This window comes from Hyla sarda, chromosome 8 (assembly GCF_029499605.1).
Source record: "Hyla sarda isolate aHylSar1 chromosome 8, aHylSar1.hap1, whole genome shotgun sequence".
Classification (NCBI taxonomy): domain Eukaryota; kingdom Metazoa; phylum Chordata; class Amphibia; order Anura; family Hylidae; genus Hyla; species Hyla sarda.
The window spans coordinates 66,293,730-66,306,902 of record NC_079196.1 but is presented as its reverse complement, the minus strand read 5'-3'; the positions used below and the strand labels follow the sequence as shown (position 1 = coordinate 66,306,902).

The following is a 13,173-nucleotide window of genomic DNA, read 5'->3' as shown; positions in this document are numbered from 1 at the left end:
CGGGGTTATGACATCACGAGCTCCTGGCGCCAGCGTTCGGAACAGTTTGTTCCAAACGCTGAGCAGTGGAGTACCCCTTTAAAGGGATTCTCAACTGCCTATATGAAACATTTGGCATTTCTTTCTTTTGTTACATATGCTCCAATGCTTTCATTGTTTTCGGTATATAAGTCCATGCTCATTTGTAGGTAGTGCAGACAAAGTAGATCTGTCTACAAACTGATAGTTACCAACATTTAAAGGGAACCAGTCACATTGAAGATGCCGTCCAATTTGAAGCAGCGCGTTATGGAGGAGCTGAGCAGATTGATATATAGTCTTGTGGGAAAGATTCCAGGATAACTTGTCATTTATTCCTGTAAATCTCAACTCATTCTGGGCTAAGTAGTCATGTGTGTGCACACTTATACACAGATAGCTGTTAGTCACTGAGTAGGACAGTCCACTTGACTACTATAACATGATGACTGCAGATTGTCCTGAATTTCAATGTGGCAGGTTCCCTTTAAATCCAAAATGGTGGAATTTTTTTTACCCCCAGCCCTTGTTCTGCCCAGGAACAACACCAAAATTGCCCAGGAATGCCCCTTGTAATGCAAATGATGATAAGCTCCTCCACTTTGGTGGCCCAGTTCACAGGACAGTCATCTGCACCATGTGTACTCACTCAGGCATTACTTGTCGCTGGAAACATATTTGATAGACAAAATGGTATAAACATTGTGAAAACATTTTTACCAGAATTTTTCAGAGAATTGATCTGAGAAAATTAGAGAACCCCTTTAAGATAACAAAATGGCTGTCACCACAGTGAACGGGCAGTAGTAACCCTTAAAGAACAATAATGATTGTCTTTGCAATATTCTGCTAGATCAGACTGGGACTGACTGTCAAGTACAGTAAGAAATATTGTAAACTAGAACAAATGAATGCAATTTATTTCAGTGTGTATATTAAGACTGGTGTGCAAAAGGCTACGTGCACCATTATTACTTTCAGCACCGCACATGTGACAAGTATGTATGTGTTGATATTTCTGTGCATCCACAATAACAAATAAGACTAGGACTGGTACATCCTCTAACTCCTCATTAAGCCAAGAGGTTTTAGGATTTCTTATATTATACAGAAGACAAGTATATTTTACTCCATCATCGAGGGATCACTGAATTAAGCATCTATCTAATATATATACTATAACTATAATTTTTCATAAAAAGCCTGCTCGATTCTCACATTTTCTAAAAATGTTATAATATGGTAATGATTGTCAAAAATAAATTCAACCTAGCCCAGGCCTGAAATCACAACCTATATTTTGTGCATGGTAATACACAAGGTATTAGTAGTGTTGATATTTTTTGTTTTTATGCAGCATACTAAGGTATGTAATCTAAAACGAGGAAATTGAGAGTTTTACAGATTATTTGGCTCAATTTATTCCAGAATTGGTTAAAGGGGTTATCTGGCATTTTGCAAAAAATGTATATCCTGCTGGGTCTGGGGAAAAATCCCTATACTTATCTAGCCCTGGTTCCCTGCAGCTTCTGTTTGCCTCTGTCCTATCCCCTGATCTCCTGTCTTCTTTCTTCCAAGAAAGTGCTCGATAAAAGACCTGCCAGTTTAGCTAATCACTGGCGCAGCAGTGTCCAGTCTTGGACAGTGATTGGCAGAGTGGTCAGGACTTACAACGAACGCTCATCTCAAAAGCAAGAAGAAGACAAAAGATTGAGGGACCAGACTGAGCCGAACAGGAGCTGCATTTACCAGCAGGGGACCAGGGCTAGGTAAGTATGTCTTTTTTCGATTTGATCTTGGCCCCATCAGGACATTAATCTTTGCTAAATGCTGTTTAACTTCTTTAAGGGTAGGTTCACACCTATGCCTCATACAACCATTTGTGGTATCCCACAAATAGATGTACCTTAAACAAGAACAATTTGTTTTTGTTGTTTACATTTTTGTTTGTGGTATACATTTGTTGTTAATATGTTAAGCTATGTAAATACACAAATGTACAGGTCCAACTGACATGCTCTTGGCAACTTTTACATAATGAAAAGTCCATATGAATAACACAGTATATGTTTAGGTACTGTTTAAATGTATTTTGTGATGTACTGCTGTATTATATACGTGAACAAGGGTTGTCTGGGCAACTCAGACTTTATTTCTCTCAATCAGTATTTGATAGTGGGGCCATACTGATAGTAAAAAGGAACTCAGGGCTTAGCTGAAACCATATTCATTGTACGGTTTATTGTTTTTATAAGGGGTCCCTGTGGTCCTCCAGTTTTAAAAAGCTAGCCTGGATCCCTGTAGCTAATGTTTAGGATTATACATTGATTCTACATTTTGTGATTTCTGTGTAAATTATTGTTGTTATTCTCTGTGTCAGGAACTGTCCAGAGCAGGAGCAAACTTCTCCTGCTCTGGACCGTTTCTGACACGGACAGAGGTGTCAGCAGAGAGCACTGTGGTCAGACTGGAAAGAACTACACAACTTTCCCTCGAGCATACAGCAGCTGATAAGCACTGGAAGGATTAAGTTTTTAACCTCTTAAGGACGTAGGGCTTACCTGTACGCCCGGTCCCGGTGTTTAAAATGGGGTCACACCGTGACCCCGCATCACACCGGGTCGGTCCCGGCTGCTATTCAAAGCCAGGACCCTGGGCTAACAGCGCGCGGCACCGATCGTTGTGCTGCGCACTATTAACCCTTCAGACGCGGCCATCAATGTTGACCGCCGCGTCTGAAAGTGAGAGTAAACGCTTCCCGGCAGCTCAGTCGGACTGATCGGGACATCGCAATAAAATCGTGATTTCCCAATCAGCTAGGATGCGGGCGGAGGTCCCCTTAAATGTCTCCGCCGCGTCCTATCTGGGTTTGATTGCTAAAAGCCTGAGCTACAGGCTTGAGCATTCGAGCCCCTATCTCGCTGATCCATGCAAAGCTATGGCTTTGCAGGGATCAGCATAAGAGATCAGTGTGTGCAGTGCTATAGCTCCCTATGGGAGCTATAACACTGAAAAAACGAACTATAAAAAATATATCATTAATTAAATCGCACGGTCAATGGCGTACGCGCAAAAAAATTCCAAAGTCCAAAATAGCGTATTTTTGGTCACTTTTTATATCATGAAAAAATTTATAAAAAACGATCAAAAAGTCCGATCAATACAAAAATGGTACCGCTAAAAACTCGGCGCAAAAATTTTGCCCTCATACCGGCCCATACGCGGAAAAATAAAAAAGTTATAGGGGTCAGAAGATGGGAATTTTTAACATATAAATTTTCCTGCATGTAGTTATGATTTTTTTCCAAAGTACGACAATATCCAACCTACATAAGTAGAGTATCATTTTAACCGTATGGACCTACAGAATAAAGATAAGGTGTCATTTTACCGAAAAATGCACTGCGTAGAAACGGAAGCCCCCAAAAGTTACAAAATGACATTTTTTTCTTCAATTTTGGCGCACAATGAATTTTTTTTCTGTTTCGCCGTGGATTTTTGGGTAAAAGGATTAATGTCACTGCAAAGTAGAATTGGTGGCGCGAAAAATAAGCCATCATATGGAAATTTATGTGCAAAATTGAAAGCGTTATGATTTTTAGAAGGTGATGAGGAAAAAATGAAAATGCAAAAACGGAAAAACCCTGCGTCCTTAAGGGGTTAAATAGACGTTATTTACAAATCAGTATAACTGCATGGCACCAGCTGAATTAAAAACATGTTTTTTCCTCCGGAGTACCCCTTTAAAGGCTCCTGAAGGGCCGCAAGCACAGATGTGAAAAAAATTTGAGCATATAAGAAAATTATGTAACTTTAAAAACCAGAATATCCCTTTGCCAGAAAAAGAAATAGGGCTGAAAAAAAGCTATGAGAGCCCATGCACATTCAGCAAGGAAATCCTTCACTGAATTTCCTCTGTGGAAACTTGGTCTGTTCACACTGAGGGAATGACAAGAAAAATTGTGACAAAAAACTAAAATTTTCTACTTCTCCATGCAGAAACCAGTGCACACTAAGGCCATGTGCTCACTGCCGGAAAGGGTGGAATGTCTGGCTGTAAAATACAGATGGACATTCTGCACATTTGCTTGATTCGGCGGCACTAGGACCACTCGGAAATGCCTGTCTTCATAGACAGCAATGCATTTCTAATCAGAATCTGCAGAACCATTGAACAGTTCAATGTTTCTACAGATTCCTGAATCAATAGGACTCTTATGCAGTGAAATTTCTGAGCGGAATCAATTGGACTGAAATTTCTGAGCGGAATATTGCACAGAATTCTGCTCAGAAATTCCACCGTATGAACATAGCCTCATGTTCAATGTTCTGGCGGAAATTCTGCCCAGAAAATTCCGGAATGTGAATGGGCTAAAGCAGAGGAATTTCATGAGCGACCATGAGCGAAGTTCCGTTTGTATATTCCGTAGTGTAAACCTGGCGAAAGACCCATTGATATCAATAGAAGGTCCTGATGAGGATTATTTACTGCTTCAAGAATGGACACGTCATTGAACAGACCAAGTTTCCACAGAGAAAATTCAGTGAGGAATTCACATATTACAGCAACGAGCCACACACAAGGAATGTATAATAAATATATATTAATATATTTTTTCTATTTGACCTTTGGTATGAACTTTAGCATACTTGTATGATGCCATCCAGATGGCAGGCACTATTCAGGGGTTAAGATGTGTTGGTAAATTTGCTGCCATGGCTAATGTATTGGTATTTGTGAACATAGCCATACGTAGGAGCTGTAGTTTTGCAACAGCTGGAGGCACCCTGGTTGGGAAACATTGGCCTAGGGATTGGATGGAAGTCACAAGAGTAACCACTTCTGTTGCCAGAAACAAGGCTGAACAAGGCCTGAAGTTTGACCCACATTTTTGAGACATTTATGACATATACTTTGGGCCTTATTGTCATTGTTTAGATTAATAAATGGAGTTTTCCATCAACATCCACACATAAATGGTTTCATATATTGCTAGAATGTGATGCATCTGAGGTCTCAATACAGATCTGTAATATGATGCATGTAGCTTGGTATGGGTCTATAATGTATACTGCAATTTTTATAGCGACTCATTGACGTTTTTCTATTACAGATTCTATCAAAATCCACAAGAAAAATGTTGTAGAATTCTCCTTCACATGCTGTAGTACAGAGGTATCTTCCCTAGAAGAATTGGCCCCAGGTAGTGAAACTTGAGATTTGGCACCTTGTTCATATATCTTTTATTCTACAGAATACAACCCATCTATAGGAATCTATGTACATAAAGCAGTGTGTAAGCAAACAACCCCCCAATCTACAGCAGCACCCCCCAAGATCAGCACATGACTACTAGGAAACCAACCGAGCCCCCTCAGTGACTGAAAATGCTGGACAGCCATGCCATCTGTATAGAAAGTGATCTTGTGAAATGTAAAGGGGCAGAGCACAGGCATATAAACAGTAAAACGTTCAATTAGGACTAAAAACACTTTTCTTTAAATTGCCCCTGTTATATATCCACCAAGGATACTGACATTTTTGGATCCATGAGAGTCCGATTTATCAGTCCCCATAGTAATGTGTCTGCTTGCTAGGCAACGTTACTGTGCAAATACTACATTTCATTGAGGTCGAATGTATATTCAAGCACAATTAAATGAATGTAGTATTAGACGCCAGGGAATTCCACTGAAAAATGTAAAAATGGCCAAATACTGATATATCAGACATTTACACATTATTAATGTAGGAAATATGAGTTTTTGTATTGTAGATGACATTTCTTGTCAAAATGTCTATATAACCTTTTCATACTTTTGCAATAACTTCATTGTAACACATGACAAAACTGACTCTTAAACGGGTATTCCAGTTCTAGTGTTAACATTTTTTTCAGATGGAGACAGAGCGCTTTAAACAAAAATAAAAAACAAAGCATACTCAACTGCTCTGATCCACTGCATCTAATGTTACAATGACTCCCAGTCCCCGAGTTATCAGGGCAATCCCTGGCGGCTTCTACAGACATGACTGATGGATCTCTTGCTGTTTGGATATAGAGAGAGATCTATCAATCAAGGCCTTTTGGGCACTGAGGACTCAGCTTAAGCAGCATGAAACTGATAACAGGTTCACAGTACATGCTGGGAGCTACTGCAAAAGTGGCCAACAATAAGAAACAATCTACTTGTCCAATTAGCCATCTTTGGCAATCATTCTACCTTCTGACTCACTATATATGGCCAGGTTTTTGGTGGAATCTCCATGCTTAAAGGAGCACTCCACTGCTCAGCGTTTGGAACAAACTGTTCCGAATGCTGTCACACCCCCTCCCGTAGACTTGCATTGAGGGGGCGAGGTGTGATGTCCTGAGGGGGCGGGGCTATTGTGCAAAAATTTCCCTCTATTTAGGATGTCAGGGGTCAGGCAGGGTCCCATGAAAAGATGTATACCGTGCAGTATACATATTTTTACTACAGAACACTATTGACAGATGCCACTAACTGGCATGTATCATATGTAAACGTTAGATGTAGATGTTTTTCATTTCCCCGACATGTATATCCAAAAGACACTACATAATGCATTGTAAAAACAGCATAAGGCTAAGTTTCCACTTGTTTTGTTTTTCCTGTCAGTTTTTGGATATCTGCCACTGCAGTTTTTTTTAGCCAAAGCCAGAAGTGTATTCAAAAGGAATATGACATTTAAAGGAAGGACTTACACTTCTCCTCCCTAATGGATCCACTTCTGACTTTGGCTCAAAAACTGCAGTGGCAGTATTCCAAAAACTGCCATAAAAAAAAACAAGTGGAAACTTAGCCTTATCAATGTGTCATTGTGGCTATACTTCCGTTTTACTATTACTTTAGAACCAGACTGGGCAAAGTTAAACATCCAGTTCTGCCTTTTGTGTTACGGTAGATCCTAGCCCTCATCCCCGTAGGTCATACTTCAGTCAGGTTGGCCATTTTGGAGAGCCAATGGGCTATCTAGCTTGCACCTTTGTATGTACATGGCAGAACCTTTAGGCTAAATTAGAGTCTAGCCCTGTAAACAATATAGGAAATATATTCCTAGTTTATTGCTGGTAGAACTAAACTTTTAAAAGAGGTCTGGTACTACTGCAAGCAGCAAAGGAGAAGGTGGGAACTAAACTAACCTCAGCCAATGTGTAAGCAGGACCTACCAAAAATGGAATCACTCAGTCAGTCCTGGCTATGTTCTCTCCACCATAGACTATCGACAAATAATGCTGATACCGGAAGGTGATCCCATAAACCGTAGTGCTTTAAAGCTAAATTGTTTCAACTGAAGTGAAAGGCAACAGGCTTAGGAGACCTCTATCACCTCAGATCTTCCTGCAGGGATCACCTTCACCAGTGATTCATGTCGTGATTCCCTGCGGTCTTTTTATGACTGGTCAATATCATCCAGCTCCTACTTTTGGGGTTTCATTGCATTTCTTCTATGATAATAAAATTGTCACTTTCCTGAGATCTTTGGTTGAACATATTCAGTAAAAAAACTGTGGAATATATCCATTCATAAAATAGACATCTTTAGAAGGCGTCACAAGTTCCTCATAAGATCTGGATAAATATCTGAAAAAAATCAGTTCTCTTCCGTAAAGAAAAATAACTTCATCTCTTTTCCTTGTGGTTTTTCCCATAATTTATGGAGTATTTAAAAAATCTCTAAGTCCAGAAATATATTTCTTTTTCTTCCTTTTATTCTTTTTCCTCTTGAGTAAGGAAGCTCCAGCTTTCTTTTCTACTTGGGTCTGAATCCAGCGATTTGTATTTCCTCTTGAAGAATCCCACCTAGGAAACAATGGTATAACTTAGCAAACTTTTGTATTACCCGAAAGAATTGTCAGCATAAATTCTGTCAGCTGTTTCACAATGGATGACATGCCTAATAGATTCGATTTTTCAATTATCAAGTGCTAAATAAGGCTATACATGTGAACACAGCTATGTTCATTTGTCATCAAGAAATCGTAGGAAACAGAAGGTGTTAAAATCCATCTGGGTGACAGAGCAGAAAAATTAGGATAGAGTGAGACCCACTGTTAACTAGTTTTAATTGTGCTCATCTAAAATATTTTAAGGGGTTGTCCAGGATCATTACTTCTTTAGCCGTCCTTTTGTTTATTAAATCTTATCTGTCATTTTAAAAGATTTTTAAAAACCTTAATATTTTTGTCAGATTGACAAAGGTGATTGTAGGGAGCTCACATCTGTAATTGATCCCCTGATAGCTCTCTCCATGGTGCACAGCAATTTCTCATGCTTGCCATTTCAGAGGGCAGGGCCAGAGCTGGACTGCTAGTTGCCAGCAGCATACACACATGGACTTCCTTTCCCTTAGTTGTCTGGCCCATCACAGCACACCACTTTCACCTCTTTGCTATTCCATGACATAGTGCTGGTGAAAATGTACTGGACTGAACAGGCTGCATGGTGCTGGGGAATGATATACAGCACACTACTATGGATAGCATGTGGAGGGAGAAGGGGTTCCTGATGTACTGATTTTGCAAGATGCTATGTGAGCAGAAATGAAAGAAACCGCAGCAGCAAAGCATAAAAGGAATTACATTAAGCACCGAGTTGTTGCTATGAAGAGGGGGAAGCATTAAGGGAGTTATGTGGTGCAGGATACCTTATCCCCCATCCAAAGGACACCCCCCCCCCCCCCCCCCCCGATCTGCATGGCTCCCTGCTCTCCTAGTGCACAGAACAATTTCCAGGATTTATCTTAGGTAAATAAGATGAATTACAAAAATATCAGGAATCACTTAGACTACCATATAGTGGAAAGTTGTTCGAAACGACAGTGACCATTTAATGATAAACATGCTTTTAAACACTTTAAATTATAAAGCCCTCTTAAGGGTTATCTTGACACTTAAAATGGTATTTCCCTCATAAAGCAATGGCATATTGCTCAGATATTACATCACTTCATGATTTTGGTGGGGCCAATCTTTGGAATCGCCAAGGATCCTAAGAATGACAGGAACTTTAGTGCTTCACCCCTTTACTGTTTTTCGTGGCACTCAGCCATCCTCTGGGCAGAGATATCCAGGCTATTTGAATGGATGGAACCAGTTGCAGTTCCCTGGGGGCACAACAATGGAGGGGCCTTAGCTATGCAGTCTATTCTATCATTTTATGAGCGCTCAGAGTAAAACATAGATACACGTTTATATTATTCCAAGTTTATTTCTAAATTCACAAAAATAGTGTTGAGGCCAGAATCTTACCTTCCATAATAAAACTGTTATGATCGCAAATACCAGAAGTCCTAGACCTAAACTGATGCCAATGATTATATACATAACATGTCTTCTTGGTCTTTGATTGTGAACTGCCTCTAAAGAAACCTGCAGAGAGAGGAAAATTTACACAATGAAGAAAAAGCTATGGGGCAATTTTTTTTTATTTGCATCTTTTTCACTGCACTTTTCCTTTTATACCAATATTAAAACATTTTTCAATGCACATACTGTAATAACTATAATGCACAGCAGGGGAAACATTTCTTAGTGCTATTTGTGACATAATTGTGGTACATTTTACGTAGTGTGACTGACACCTGCCATTAAGGGAAAGACCAGCTCCAATACAGATTAGATAGTTTCCCAATCCTGTCACAGTTAGCTAAACCACATAGTAAATTTACTACACACCATGACCCCCTTATGTTTTGCACAGTAAAACTAGGGCTACACTGCAACCTTCTTTGTTGATTTTAAGTAAGGTGCTTAAGCTGCAGTTCACAACATAGCCAACAAATCACCATATTGCTTTGTATTGTAGATGCAACGTAATAGTTAAAATCAAGCAGTAGCACTACATGAAGTCCCGGCCTAAATCTCCCCCAATGTATCCATTAATATAAAATTGACATTACTTACGTGTGTAAAATGTTTCTGATTGAGATATATTATTTTACTACTTTCCCCAGATCTCACTTTTCCTGTTGTAAAGAATCGTAGGGACGACACACTTTCCTAAATATATGTATATAAAAAAATAGAGATTATTGGTCATTCTATTTAGGAAATAAAAATTCTACTTACAAGACTGAGCTATAGTCACACTAACTAACCAATAAAAAAACAAATCTAATAGCTAATATAGCCCTTTATTGTAAATATTAAGCTGCAATATTACATGTAGTGCAGTACTGTATGCAGCCTTTAGATGTCACTGTTCATGCAATCAGTTTAGTAAAGGATCTTGCCCCATGACATACACAACAGTGACACCTATTGGTTGTAACAAGTACACATCAAAGTTACACACAAGGGATATGATGTACATTCACTTACAAGCTCTATAAGTAGATGGTTTGTTTCAACCTTCACTTCTACAGTCGCCTCACTGTCACTTTCCATGTCTCCAAATGTGCAGTCAATATGTAGACAGGTTTCATCATCGTCAAAGCAGTACTGGAAATGGATATGATATATGGTTACCTGCAATATACTGAGCATTTTGTGCAGAGCCCTGACTGAAATCTCTCAGGACCCAAATCAGTTACAGGGTCCTTCAGGTCTGACGTCATTCATACTACTGGTCTCCTGCTATGGGGCAGAGGGATCTCTTGGGCAGCATGGTTTTACTCCTTTTAACCCGCACTATAACCTAGTGTATTGGGTATTAGTGTGGATGAACAGCCTGTCAGTTTCCTTTTAAACCAAAGGCTGCAGACCTGCAGTTCCAATTAGACAGCTGGGCAACAATTAACTTAAAAAAAATTACAGTCACAGTCCCCCTGACATGTTTCCATGTTTTGCTGAAAAGAGCTTCATCAGAGGCAGAGCTAATGACTTCTGATGAAGCTCTGATGAGCGAAACATTTCAGGGGCCTTAAGAATCATTGTTGCCTTATGAAAATTTTTCTGTAAAAAAAACCAAAAACACACACACTTTGAATAAGAACCTACTTATGAGTCCAATGAGTTTAACTAGGTGACCTCCAAAACTAGCAGTTTAATTAGATGACCAGCTGGAGTGATCAAGCATCTGATCCACAGGCAGAGAATTCATAGGAAATGTAGGCTGAACTTACATCATTCTGCATTTGCAAACATAATAGAGCCTAACCCATGCCTGCCACAAGAGCAAAAAGAGGTAAGCACAAGGCATATTTTGGAACAAACATCCCAAAAAGCTAAAATATTTTTGTTATTTTTTCACTCTTCAAGAAAAGCGCAATACAATGTAAGTTTAACACTGGCATTTTTTCTGCTGTCCCCCACAAACCAAATTTTTCAATAGGAATACATGACTAATAGTAAACAAAATACAGGGGGGAAAAAAGACAAAGAAAAAAACAAGACTAAAATTTTTGAAGAGCAAAAAATGCAACAAAAAATGCATTTTGGGAGTGCAAAATCAGAGTGTAGTTTTTGTGCCATTTTTTTCAGGTGAAAAAATAAAAACCACCAAAAATAAATTGTGTGGAAAAAGCCTCACACTACTGCTGCATCAGCATGGCTGACATGTAGGGTGAATATTACAGAATATAACAATAGGAGATAAATAATCTCTGGACTCACCAAATGCCTACTTCCAGATCTAAAGAAGAAGGACACAAAATCCTTTATTACTGTACTGTTGCTTGGCAGCGCCCCACAAACATCTGTGTCTGAACTGTATCGGCACTTTCCTACATTCGACTGGAAAAAAAGAGTATAAATTAGAAAAAATAAAGAAGAAAAACTAGGCAGTAAACGTGCTGAAGCAATGATATGTGAACATGACCCTAAAGCTGCTCAGGAGCTTGTTAAAGAAAGTTCACAAAACTAAACAGGACTCCCAAGATGAAGGGATGTGTGCGGTCCCTGCGCCAACATACACACTGACATATGTACCTTGGACTAACTAAATCGATGATATTGTACTGCACTCCATACAAAAAGGGTTAATAGAGGAACATAACAGAAGCACACGGTTTCGATTTTTACTGTACAGAAAGATTACCTTGACTTCCAAAATATTAAACAGTTTGAAGTTCCTTGGAGCAAATGTGTTGGGTATCATAACCTGAAATGTAGCGTTGGAAACAAGACCCGGGCCGACATTGATCACCTTGATCGAAACAGAACATCCATTAAAAGAAGGATCGATATTACATTCATCCACTGTTATAGTCATATTCATTCATGTATCTCTGACATATGACTAAGAGGGCGCAGTCCTTACATTGAATGTGTATTCTATTGTCTCCTTGACACAGAGTTTGTCCTCATCTTCAGGAGGTCCATACAAAAATGAAATCGGAGAGGCATAGCTAAAAAAAAGAAGACAAGTGCTACAGTCATATCCACGTGGCCAATTAAATAAGCACTTTTGACCAAAAGTATACAGTATTTTAATAAAAGTTATTATTTTCATTTATTTTAAATATTGCTGAGAATAATAAATCTATCTAGCTATCTATATATCTATATATCTATATATCTATATATATATATATATATCGTAAATTTGAGTAGCCGTATTAGTCCAGTGATGCAGATGCAAATCATAAAATGTTGCAGTATCTTATAATACCTTTTTTATTGGACTAACAGCATTTGGACTTGATAAAGGGAGGAATCCCGAAAGCTTGTCTCTACAAAATTCTGTTAGTCCAATAAAAAAGGTATTACAAGATACTGCAACATTTTATGATTTGCATCTCTCTCTCTCTCTCTCTCTCTCTCTATATATATCTATATATATCTATATATATCTATATATATCTATCTATCTCTATCTATCTATCTCTATCTATCTATCTCTATCTATCTATCTCTATCTATCTATCTCTATCTATCTATCTCTATCTATCTATCTCTATCTCTATCTATCTATCTCTATCTATCTCTATCTATCTATCTCTATCTCTATCTCTATCTATCTATCTCTATCTATCTCTATCTATCTCTATCTATCTCTATCTATCTCTATCTATCTCTATCTATCTCTATCTCTATCTATCTCTATCTATCTCTATCTCTATCTATCTCTATCTCTATCTCTATCTATCTCTATCTCTATCTATCTATCTCTATCTATCTATCTCTATCTATCTCTATCTCTATCTATCTCTATCTCTATCTATCTATCTCTATCTATCTCTATCTCTAT

General features: G+C 38.6%; 1 protein-coding gene across 1 annotated transcript in view; it reads right to left on the bottom strand.

Annotated features, from left to right (window-relative positions):
• Positions 1-125: 125 nt before the first annotated feature.
• Positions 126-13,173, bottom strand: part of ITGA4 (integrin subunit alpha 4) — a 155,561-nt gene continuing 142,513 nt past the window's right edge. The window contains exons 22-28 of the mRNA XM_056534623.1: positions 12,244-12,331; positions 12,022-12,129; positions 11,598-11,717; positions 10,365-10,484; positions 9,948-10,043; positions 9,294-9,413; positions 126-7,845 (exon numbers count right to left, since the gene is read on the bottom strand). Coding sequence (XP_056390598.1) covers positions 7,753-7,845; positions 9,294-9,413; positions 9,948-10,043; positions 10,365-10,484; positions 11,598-11,717; positions 12,022-12,129; positions 12,244-12,331 — 745 coding nt within the window. The 3' untranslated portion in view covers positions 126-7,752. The remainder of the gene's footprint in view (positions 7,846-9,293; positions 9,414-9,947; positions 10,044-10,364; positions 10,485-11,597; positions 11,718-12,021; positions 12,130-12,243; positions 12,332-13,173) is intronic.